This window comes from Serinus canaria, chromosome 12 (assembly GCF_022539315.1).
Source record: "Serinus canaria isolate serCan28SL12 chromosome 12, serCan2020, whole genome shotgun sequence".
Lineage (NCBI taxonomy): Eukaryota > Metazoa > Chordata > Aves > Passeriformes > Fringillidae > Serinus > Serinus canaria.
The window spans coordinates 13,119,617-13,132,207 of NC_066326.1; the positions used below are offsets into that span (position 1 = coordinate 13,119,617).

At 38.3% G+C, this 12,591-nt stretch overlaps 1 protein-coding gene across 1 annotated transcript in view; it reads right to left on the reverse strand.

The window, feature by feature from the left end:
* The window catches only part of CACNA2D3 (calcium voltage-gated channel auxiliary subunit alpha2delta 3), a 378,074-nt gene that overhangs the window by 112,891 nt on the left and 252,592 nt on the right, over positions 1 to 12,591 (reverse strand). The window contains exon 14 of the mRNA XM_009091048.4: positions 2,059 to 2,076. Within this exon, the coding sequence (XP_009089296.1) occupies positions 2,059 to 2,076 (18 nt within the window). The remainder of the gene's footprint in view (positions 1 to 2,058; positions 2,077 to 12,591) is intronic.

The following is a 12,591-nucleotide window of genomic DNA, read 5'->3' on the forward strand; positions in this document are numbered from 1 at the left end:
TCAGAAGCCAAAGTGTCCCACATGTAAGAGAAAACACATTTCATCAAGATGGTGAACTATTTATAATAGATATGAAATAGCAAAGGTAAACTTGAAATGCCACATTCTTCTTTCAGATCACTCAAAGATTAAAGTGAACATGTTTAGAGAGACATGACTGTTTGAAATGTTTATAGAGAAAACATTTGCAAGATGATACACAGATTCCAACAAAAATACAGTACAAGTTCAGACACCATATGGCAAAACAGTGACTCAGTCATTCACAAAGGCATGCACCAGCCCTGTGCTGCTTCCCTTCACCTTGCAGAGAGCAAGAGAGATTCTCTTGGTTTGCCCATAAGCTCCCAGGCCACACTTATTTAAAAGGCTTATTTCTTGCCTGGAGTTATCAAAAGCCCTGGAGGATAACTTGTACCTGCCCCTCTCCCCCTCCCATTCCTTCCTTCCCACCCCTCTCCTCTTTGCACAAAATACACAATTAGACTCTGGTCAGCTGTGAGTGCAAATCAAAATATGTGGCTTTAGTTCTGCAATTGTTTGATCTAGGGGTAAAAATATTTAAAAATTTGCAGGTTTGACCATTTATGAAAATTGTGTTTGCTGACAGCAAACTTGAGTAATTTGTACCAGAATATTATTGAGTAGCTCAGAATGTGGCCATCAGGACAGGAAATACAGCCCCAGATGGCACAAGGTGACAAACAGCCTGGCTGGTTGGACTTTCTGAACCAGCACATCACAGTCTGACTCTCTCTTCTTTCTGCAAACTGTCAAGAGAAGCATTTGCCACAAAGGTTTGGACAAGCAGGTGAAAATGAAAAAGCCAAAGTTAGCTAGTCTAGCCACTCTTTTTGTCCTTCTACTCTTCCAGAAAGCTGTGCACAAAATATTTCTTGAAGCTGTTTTTTTTCAAGAAGGAAAAAAAACAAAACACCAAACCAACATCTTTTGGTACCATGTTCTGCAACTATTAAAGCATGAACAAACTACAGACATAGTGCAGTGTCATACAATAACATATTACCTGCAGGTTTGAAATTGAATTTTCTGAGCTTCCTAAGCAAGGAAATTTCAAATGCATGTAGTATCATAAAAATAAAGCCTCTCATCCTCATATTTCTTGGTTTTTAAGCTAAAAAGTGGCTGAGATACTTTAGTGAAGTTCTAAGTTCTGTGGATGCCCTCACCATTCTTCAAAAGCTATTAAGTGAAAGATCACTTCACTTCTAGCTTTCATTAAGAACTGAAATTTCATCATCATCCATGAATGTTACTAACAGTGATGCCAAAGTGACTAATTGCTGTGACATTTCTTACTGAAAGGGCTTTACCACAACACTAAGAATGACTTGGACAAGTGAGTGTTGCAATTTCCCAGCATATTCTATTCTTTTTAATTCTTTTAATGTTTTTTTTTTTTACCAAAAGCACAAAACATCAGCTAGATTTTCAAGTTTCTGGAAGCCTTGATTATATTTGTGAAATACACAAGGATGATGCAACAGGCACCAAGGAATTCTTGGCTTTGCCACAGTGGCTGTGCTGTCCTGGCTCTGGTGACACCATATTGATGCAGAAGTGGTTTGAAGAGCACATTGTATGGAAATTATGCAACCTCTGAGAGAGGTCAAATGCTGAATGTGTTCAGGGGTGTGTTGGGAGATACAGTGGGGAGCAGTGAAAGGGTGCCAGCTATGCCATGGGTGCTGCAGCCTACAGCAGAGCCAGAAATGTTTCACATGGAGTAATGGAGTGGGTTGGGGTTTGTTTAATCCCTACTATTATTTCAAATTGTTGATAAAATCACCTCCCTGTTGTTTGCAAGTTGAAGGCTACTGGATGCCTGGCATGTTAAAGAGCTGATATGTTTGAAGAGCTGCTCTCAGCAGGTCCCTCAGCTGGGCTCAAAGCCAGGCACCCTCCTGGGGCCAGCTCAGAGCCCCCTGACAGTGAAGAGTTTCACTGATCACCACCTGCACCACACCCACACCACCATGGAAACGTGAAGCACTGGTGACTGCTTGCAATGACTAGGATTTGATTAAAATATTTTACCTTTTGTGCCTGAGGGAGCTGGAAAACAACAAAACAGAACAAGCAATTATACATTAAATTAATCTGAACAGGCACTCTAGCTGCTGTAAGAATAAAAGCACAAACATAGTATAAAACAAAGTGTAAAGGAAAGAAACTAGAGGAACTAGGTTTACATTGCCAATTGATTCAAATTATTGAGGGCTTATTAACTGACTTCATGATTTGGCAGCTTCTCTACAAGGTATCACAAAAGCACCATGACACTTGTTAAATACTGCCACACCAAGAAAAGGATTGTTTTCTCATCAGGTATGGTATCACACCTGAACTGTGAAGTACAGGTTTCCTGTACACAAATATAATTCAACATAGAGACAGTTTTAGTTTTAAATCAAACTGACATTAAGAGGAGATCATCATATTAAAGTAGAAGGTTTTATCCTCCATGACAGAGGAAAGATAAACAAAATGGGAATAGAAAGTTAGTGACTGCTTATGCAAACAGATTACAGTACATGCATAATTTACAATAATATATGCATAGAACAATACATTTCTGTGCTGTGAACACAAGTATGATTATATGTGCATATATGCAAACCAAATGCAAGTGTTTATGCATATATGCATATTTGTACCACACAGATGTTACCAGACAAGAGTAGCCATACCTGGTTGTGTGCACAGTGTTTACTGTAAGCAACAACTCACAGATAAAGGCATGGAGAGCAGGCAGCAGACTCCATCACACAAAAAAACTTTATTTATCAAGAGTTGAAAGGTGGGTTCTTTTTTTACTTCAGAAAAAAGAAAACCCATTGTAGCAGGGGAAGTCAGAAAATCAAACTGTTCCAGGCACAACACAGTTTTCCCTTTTTCTGAATTCTTCTCCTCTTACTCCATACTTGGGGAGAAATTCACTCATGTAGCACTTTAACCTTGTGCTAAATGTCCCTCCTCAGAAAATTGGTTTGTCCAACTCAAATTTTGCCTTTAAGGGCATCATCTGAACATGGAAACAGGCAGGTGAATCGATGCCAAATGCAAAAAGACCTTCAAGATCCCTAGTGAGCTTCTGACTGACCTTTTGCCCTTCCTCTGAATGAAAACAAATAGAGAAAAAACACCAAACTTGAACACAGTCCTCTGTTAAAAGCTAATATCCACATGGTACATCTCATGAAAGAGAACTGTCACATCATGTCTAATTCACAAATATTGGAGCAAATAACTACAATTTCTCTGTTTCCACACATAAAATGTAACAAAATTCATGGCAGGAAGAATCCCTACAAGTAAAATTCTTTAATCCTAAAACTGTGGTGATCCAAGATCAAAATACAAACCAGGATCACATTAAAGTATGACTTGAATAAGTTTCCAAAAAAGCCTTTTTAAAAAATAAATTACTGTATTGAACACTATAAAAGGGTTGCTGCAGAAATTGCAGATATCTGTGAATTGTAAATACACAACCTAAATCCTGTATAACAGGTCAGAGCAGTTTAAAGCCTTTCTGAAAGTTTAACTACTTGTTGGGTTTTGACTTGCAAATTACTTTGACTCTGACAAGTGGAAACTTTTACATTCAAACAAGAGGAGAAAGATGATTTTTTTGCAAGATGATTTTTTTTTGCAAGATGATTTTTTTTTTTTTTAATTTGCCAAACCAGTCAGGTACCTGTAGTTTGGTCAAGTTTTGCCAAGTGAGGGAGTTACAGTCAGATGGATTGAAGTGAGGATTTCCTGTTAAGAACTACCACACAAACTAGATGCTTCACACTTCTGAATACAAAGTGACCCCTTTTGCCTTTACTCAGATTATTTTCATGAGCATATTAATAAGCATTTACAAACTAGAGTTCTTCATTATCTGCTGCTGAATTCAGTCAGTCAGTCCATTTATAAGCTTTTCAAAAGTCAAGAACATTCCCATTCTCTGAAATATTTGTAGTCACAATGATTAAGAATAATAAAGTCAGCAGATCATGCTGTTTCCAGGGCTGGAATTCTTGACACATCTCACCTAAGCTTAAAAATCCAGGTTCAAGGTCTTTCCTCAATACAAACAAACAACAATTAAAAATAATTCCTTGTTCCCATCAGATTCACATTCATCCTATTTGAATTGAGACTTGACTGTTACAAGGTCCTATATGCCAGCAATTCACTATTTCAATATTTTCTTCAAATTCCTTTTGGAGTTTTGTCTGACATTGCCCTTCTGGGAGGCCATAGGAAACAAATGATTTCCCTACCAAGAACAGTAACAGTCCTCTGGTCTGACCCTTTACTGAGCAGTGTAGGAGCTGCCTGCCAGTGTGGAAAAGCCAGCAGGTATCTCTGAGAGTGTGCTTTGCTTGGGAAGAGACCTTTGCTGTACTGCCAGGTACAGCAGGGACAGGAGCCTGCAAACCTGTCAGCTCCAGGGGAAACCCAAGAGAATTTTCTGATTTAAAAGAGCAGACTGAAGGATCTTGATGGAAATATGCAGATTTTGCTGCGACCCAAAAACAATTCTTGGATTAAAGAGCAAGACTGAAGCACGGAGCATTGCAAGAACACAGGTAAAAAAAGTAGTGGGATTTGTTTTCAAACTCCTTTTAACCAGAAAAAAATATTTATTTACTAAATGAATTTTCTTATTTTATTTTGGATTGTAAAAAAATACTCTCACAGAAGCTGGAGGCCCCCTGAGCTTTACATTTTGCTTTATGCCAGTAAGACATGTTGAGAATTTCATGTCTAAATTCAGGTCAACCTGGGGTCCCATCACACAGTGCAGAACAGAATAAATAACTGCAGGAGGTTTTTCAATGCTGCTGTTGCACACACTGACATGCTTTCCACATTTGCAAATAATCCAGTATTGTTTTGAGCCCCTCATGGAAATGTGCTTGGTATTACCAGAAAAAGAAAAATTAGACACTAATAACATGGTAAAAAACCCCAAGACAGGCAAAGGGATCCACCATCACAGACTTGGCACTATTTTTGGATCAGATGCCTGTGAGACCAATATGATTGAACCAAACAAAACCCCAGAGATCTGAAATTCTGTCTTTAGATCAGAAGGAATAAGTTATAGGACAGTGGTTCTGATAATTACCTCATAAAAGGGTATGTCTTTTCACCTTTATCCAAAGAAGTTCATAAAGACTGATTTTGTAAATGATTTAATGATAATTGAAAAGAAAAAGGTTAAAATATTTTAGACCTGTTACAACAATTTATTAAAAATATTATGTAGCTGCACATCCTAGACTGCCAAGATACCAAATCTAGAAGTTTTAAAGGAAAACACATTAGAATTATAGAGTTAATGTTCTGTTGGTTCAGAATTCAACCTTATGTTTGTTTGAAGAAGAGCAAAAAAATCTTCTGCAAGACTAAATTATACTCAGTAGTTTCTTACTATATCAAAACCCACAGCTTCTATTACTAATGAAACAAAAATAACCTATATCATTATGATATTAATGTGCCATTTCTATTTTTCTAAGGATTTAATGGAGTTATTGTTATAAAAGTATATTATATCAATTTAGTAATGTTAAAACTTTGAAAAATAAATAAAAGCTCTTATTTTACATTCACTGGCCTTATTTCCACAGTCGTCCTGCCAAGATTTTAAAAGTCACCACTCACAGAAAAACAGCCCCACAGACTTGATTGCTCCAAAATCAGATACAATACAAATCAATAGAAAGTAACTGCACACATGTCAGTAAATAATCAGCAAGTCTGGATATGGTTTTGATAAAACAGACATTTCTATAAATACCCACTGAGCTGAACTAAATTTAACCTTAATGCATTGCTCAGTGTAAGGTGTTTCTAATATTCATGTTCATCCCATCCATGCCACATCCTGACTCTTGATTGGACATGGGATGTATGGCTTAGAACTTTTCAGAAATACATTTTCAGCAAAGAGATGAAATGCTGTGGCAGACATGGAGAAAAATGCAAAGCATTTCATACATTGCTAGCAGGTTTCCTCAGCTCTTCCCACAAATAGCAAAAACTTGGGGAAGAACAGAGAGAATATTCCAATTCTCAGTTTTGAGCAGAAACTGTAAACTTTATGCTTTTAAATCTACTTATTCATTGCTATTAGATGCAGCATTTAAATATTATGATTTTGATAATTTTTCTTTTGTATTCTATGCACCTATTCCCCCATCTAAGTACTACAGGCATCATACAAAATGATATGCACACACAGAGGGAGAAATAAAATTCAGCCTCCTTCTGGGATGCTCCTGACATTAAGATTTCAGTATAAATATTAGAAGAGTGACATTAACCTGCAGCTTACTAGATCAACATCTCTAAGGAGATGTACTTGATTTTTCAAGGGATTTAACACCAAATCCTTCATTGTTCACATAATTGTTTTACTGTGCTACCACATATTTTTCAGTAACTACAGCATTTTAGTCAAGGATAGATTGTGCTCTGCATGCAAAGTATACTCATCAGAGGAAATTTAAATGTTGCTATGGAGAAGAGAGTCATAAAACAAAGATAAAACCTACAATTCTAGTTCTCTCTTAAAAAGAATTCCTAGAGATGACAGAAAGGAAAGAATTTAGCTTCTGTGAAATAGGAAAGAGAGAACACACAGGAACTGTAAAGGCATTGAATTGGAATTAAGAAAGAGCAAAATAAAAAATTACATAGACTTAAGAACTTGAAGATTTGATACCTTTTCTAAAATACATTAATTCCTTATTAATGCAAAGGACTGAAGAATTCCTACAGCAGTCTAGGAATCTTGTTTTTAAAATGAGAATCAGCACAAAAAAGGATCTAAATATTCTCAACTTTTAAAGCAGGTATTCAAGTCATATCTGTCTGCATCTGCTCTCTGAACTTCATGTGGAAATTACCAGGAAAAAATCCCTACTCATATATTCTGTGAGTCTGGGCCTGTGATTATTTTACTTGTATAAACTAACTGTTCTCTTTGTAATGAATGCAAAATATTTACAGGAAAGATTATACTTACACTAATCCAATTGATTGCTTTAAATGCAAAGTTTGGCTAAAACTTTATTAATAAATATTTTTAAAAGGATTATGCTAATTGTGCAGATAAGCCACAGGACAAATCAAAGCAGCAGAAACAATGAATGAATCAGACATTTCATGAGCATTCCACACACCATGGTCAAAATTCTGGCCTCATGCTTGTGTGTAAAAGGAGTGAGTCCTATTTTCATTATTAAACCAATAACTAAATGCTCCTAGGCACAAAATATTTGTCTGTAATTAATTCTGCTTATTTGTGCAAACATATATTCTATATAAACATTACTAGATTTATAATTCCCTACAGAAATTACTGATACAACTATTCTCTTATCTACTATGCAGAAGATCTAACCTTCCTAATTAAAAACTGTACAAACATTAATGCATGGAATTGGAATATTTTTTTGATTATAGACAGCTCCAAAGAAAACTAATGGTTGTAAGATGCACATCACTGATACTAAGTGATAAAATTTACATTAAAATTTGTATATCTATTTTATAGTCTTTTTATCTCTTACAAAAAAAGAAAGGGAGAAAGAAGGAAGGAAAAAGGAATCAGCCTCAGAAAGTGGGTTCAAATACACATATTTATTTGTTCATCTCACATAAAGGCCCTTCCACATTTGGAAAAAGGACAGCTTCTTTGACAGTCCTCCTAGAAACAAAAACATCAATCAAAACATCATCAAAAAAAGATCATGTCCTCTTAGGAGCCAATCACACATCCTCTTTCTCTCTCTGTAAAATCAAAGCAAGTCTCACACAGCAACTGTTGGAGTCAATGAGGATCCTGCAATGAGTGTAGAGGGGTTCTGATCTTGCACTGTATTAATTCTCACTTGCTCTACATACCAAAGTGAGACATCTAAAGATGAAAGATCTTCTTTCTGAAGACAGATGAAAGTGTGCTGCTCTAATGGATGTGTAAAGCAAGCCAGAATGTCTTCTAAAATATCAGGTCTACTAACTGTGTTTGTGATTTTCAGCATGTCACTCTGATTGCACTGAGTGGGATTGTACTTGTAGAAGAGATGTGCTGCTCTGGGGTCTCTTTTGCAATCATCCAACACAGCCTAAGAAGGGAATGGCTATAAGAACATGCATAGTTGAATTAGGCCAAACCACTGGGGTTTTCCCCATCTTTTTTCATACAGTAACACATTTCTTGTGTGTGCAGAGTGCTGCTCAGCCAGGAGCAGTGGAAGGTGGATCCAGCCTCATCATCTTCCATTCCATTGCTCTGTCCCTCTCCCCTGCTGTCACAAACAACCTGGGCCTTTTATGGCTCTTAGAAACCCAAGATAATTCCTCCTTTGCTGGATGGAGTTCCCAGCCTCACAGGAGTGAAGGTTTTTACAGTGACAAAAGGCTTCTATAACTTAGCTTTACAGCTGGAATTAAGCACAATTCAGACAGTTTTACCTCGTGGATCTTGCATTTAATAAAGAAGAATCTTTTGCTGACATTTACATGCAAATGGCCTCATTTCAAGCTCCCAGCATTTTGGACTATGATCACAAAATGTGCAATGAAGAAACAGACAGGAAGTTACTCATGTCAAGGAGTTTCCTGTAGAAGCAAACATTTTCTTATTTGCAAGGGACACTATTTACAGGTATGAAGACCAAAGTGACCCATTATAAAGTTGGCACAATTTTGTGACCCACATAATTCAGAGTTAAGAATAAAAAAATCTGTATTCTGTAAAAACTGCCCTGATATCAGAGGAGTGACAGGACTTATTTACAATACTTAATTCAAGATGATTTTGTTTTCCTTTATCTTCATTTAAGCTTCTTATTGTGGCAGTTGCTCATTTTTTGGTTTTTTTTTTTAACTTTATGATGAAATCAATGAACTTGTAATTGAAAAAACAATTAGCTTTAGCTAATACCAGGGCAAAACAAGTCACCTGCAAAACTACTGTGAAATGTTTAGTACACAACACAAGGGGAAAAATAGAAAAATAACTGATTGATTTCAGATGTCTGCAATCAGCATACATGACCAGAAAACTCAGGCATAGGGACAACCCCACCATCAGTAAAGGAAGATCTCATCAATAAGACTGTGTATACAGTTATTCTACCTGCTTTAGCTAACTAGAGGACTAAACTGATCTTGTAGGAAATGAATCTGTGCTGCAAAAGATTCTAGGAATATCAAAGCAAAGGGAAATGGAGCTGTGTTTGAAGGAGGGCAGGTTGTCATTAATGGAACTTACTCTTTCTCTTACTTGCTTCAAGACAAGTCCTTCCAAAAATGATTTGAAATTAACTTTTGGATTCTAGAAGTTTGATGCCAAGACTGGAACCAGTACAAGGCTCTAAGTGCTGGAATCAATTATCTTTTAGAATGAAAACATTGGGCATTTTTTAGAGGGACCAATCTGCTTAGCTGCCTAACAAGTACATTCAGAATAATTATTGTATTTTACTGGGTATTCTTTCTCCCCCATTAATCGCTTCTGAAGGAGCAGAAGTTTTGTCCAGATGATGTATTTAGCTGGCACAAAACCCCTGGAGGGCAGTGTCAGTAAGCAATGGCCCAGAACTGCTCTGTGTGGAGCAGGAGGCTGCAGGGCACAACAAGATGGAACCACAAGCTCGTAAGATCATTGGAGCTGATAAACAACAGGAGATGATTTCAAAGGAAGAAGGGCTGCACAAAACTGTTAGGATCATTTCATTTGCTGAGAAGAAGAAATCCACAGATATTATACCAGTTCAAGGGCACCAGAAACCATCAGGGAATGCAGCCTGTGCACAACAATTAATGAGAGGCTTCAAAGCTTGCAAAAAGCTTCATTCCCTTTCAAATTAGCTTTTCTCTTGTTTGTCAATTTGCCTCTGAAAGGGCAAAATATTGATAAGTCCATCTCAAGTCACATCTGAAAATGATCAGATGAAGCATAAAGAAAAACAAAACAAAAAAATGTGCAAAAAACAGTGCACAAAAATACTACATGCAGCCCAGGCAATGAGCTCAGGCAGAGGTTGAAAAGTGCTGTTCTGCTTTGTCAGGGAAGAGGGATACTCTCAGAAACCAGGAACAAATCTCCACAAAAAATTTGTCCGGGTTTTGTATAAAAATTTGAGAATCAAATGCCCAATGTGTATTTTGGAAATAAATTAACATTATGCTAAAATACTGTGCTCTAACAGCAAGGTGGTTTCCAGATTAGGAACATGGGGTTTCAGGTTCACATGCCCAAGCAAAACAACTGATTTTATTAGCTAACAGAGATGTACAAGATCAGGAGGCAGGTTTAAGTCTCTAACTGCTGAAAGCATTGTTTTTAAAGTATAAGGATTGTGATAAACACAAACTTCAACGTTTATGCTTATTGTGCATATATGACTGAGTTGTATGAGAAAGCTCCTGATTATACAGAAAGAGCTATAAATAACTAAAGACTTCCATATCTGCAGAACAATAGACAAAAGAGAAGATTATTTCCTTTTATTCTCCATTCTCCTTTTTTTGCACCGAATTCTGCCTCTGCAGCAAAGCTCAAATAGTACCAATAATTTAATAAGCCTTTCTACTTATTGCAGGTTTTTACTCCAGCAGTGCAGATAAATTACATTTCATCTTCACTGCCCTGTTCCTTCCAGAAATCAAGGAATGATAACTATGAGATCAAAGGATGGGATTTAGTACATTATACTAAAATCATTGCTTTCCTACATTATCATTTACCCTTAAAAATATTTTATGTGAAAACTAAAGACAAGAACATGCCTGAAAGAGATAATATATCTGACAAAATACCTATAATTTCCTTATAATTAACTCAATTTCACTCAGAGTAGAGGCATTAAAACAAAAGATGGGCAGTTATCAGTTGTGAATGTCTTTAAGGAATTTTTGCTTAGGATAGACCTGTCCTCCTAAATTCTGGATTTACCAGAACATGTAGGGATATAGAATCAAATTCTTTCTCTAGTTAGTGTCTTTTCAGCTTTTGATCTTATTTCACAACAAAACTCAAAAATTCCTTGTGAAATAAGGTGGAAATGCAAAGCATCCCCTTAGTCAAAGGCACTGTAAGCCATCGACAGATCCCAGCTGGAAATGCTCCCAAGCTGCTCTGTCTCTAGTGTGCAGGTGTCTGCAAATGGGACCAATACCCTTTTGGCATGAATACTCCTGTTAATCAAACTCAACAGCAGAGCAATTCTTTGTCATTTGTACACAGTAACTGGTGGCAGAGCATCCAGCAGGTGAAACCCCCTGACATTTGTAATTCTATGGATTTTTATTCCAATACATCCAATCAGTTTTCATCTCAGAAGCCAGTGTCAATTATTTATCAGCACTTCTGGCTAACCAGGGAGGACCCAGCTGACTGCAAGTTAGAGAACATTACACCTCTCTAGAGCAAGGGTCAGGGAGGGAAAGCCTTTGACGCTTTCCCACAGCATTCTCCTGGAGGAGCAGGCTGCTCATGGCTTGGACAGGTGCACTGTTTGCTGGGTAAAAAACTGGCTGGATGGCTGTGCTCAGGGGGTGGTGGGGAATGGAGTTACATCCAGCTGGCAGCTGGTCACCAGCGCTGTTCCCATGGGATCAGTGCTAGGGCCAGTCTTGTTTAATGTCTTTATCAATGCTCTGGGTGAGGGCATAGAGGGCACCCTCAGTACATTTGCAGAGGACTCCAAGTTAGGTGGGAGTGTTGATCTGCTGGAGGGCAGCAGGGCTCTGCAGAGGGATCTGGACAGGCTGGATCCATGGGCCAAGGCCAGTGGTGTGAGGTTCAGCAAGGTAAAGATAGATCCTGCCTTTGGGTCACAACCCCCTGCATCTCCAGGCTGGGGGCAGAGTGGCCAGAAAGCTGCCTGGCAGGAAAAGATCTGGGGGTGCTGGCTGGCAGCAGCTAAACATGAGCCCAGGTGTGCCCAGGTGGCCAAGAAGGCCAGTGGCATCCTGGCTGTATCAGCAATAGTGTGGCCAGCAGGACCAGGGCAGTGATTGTCCCCCTGTACTGGGCACTGTTGAGGCCACAGCTCCAATCCTGGGTTCAGTTTGGGCCCCTCACTACACAAAGGCATTGAGGGGCTGGAGTGTGTCCAGAGAAGGGCAAGGGAGCTGGGGAAGAGGCTGGAGCACAAACCTCCTTGGGACTGGCTGGGGTGTTTAGCCTGGAGAAAAGGAGGCTCAGGGGGGAGCTTATGGACCTACAGCACCTGAAAGGAGATTGTGGGGAGCCAGGTGGGGTCATCTCTTCTCCCAGGTGTAACAAGTGACAGGACAAGAGGAAGCAGCTTCAAGTTGCATCAGGGGAGGTTTAGACTGGATATTAGGAAACATCTCTTCCTAATAGAATTTCATTAAATCAAGTTTAACCAAACAGAAGCAGGAACTCCATGATTCTTGAGACCTAAAAACTTGTGGGGGAAATCTGCAGAAGTGGGCACAACTGTTTGAAAGACCAGTAATCAATTACTGCATTGACCTACCCTGTCTTACTGTGTCCTTTCATTCTCTGCCCTTTCTAAGCAACTG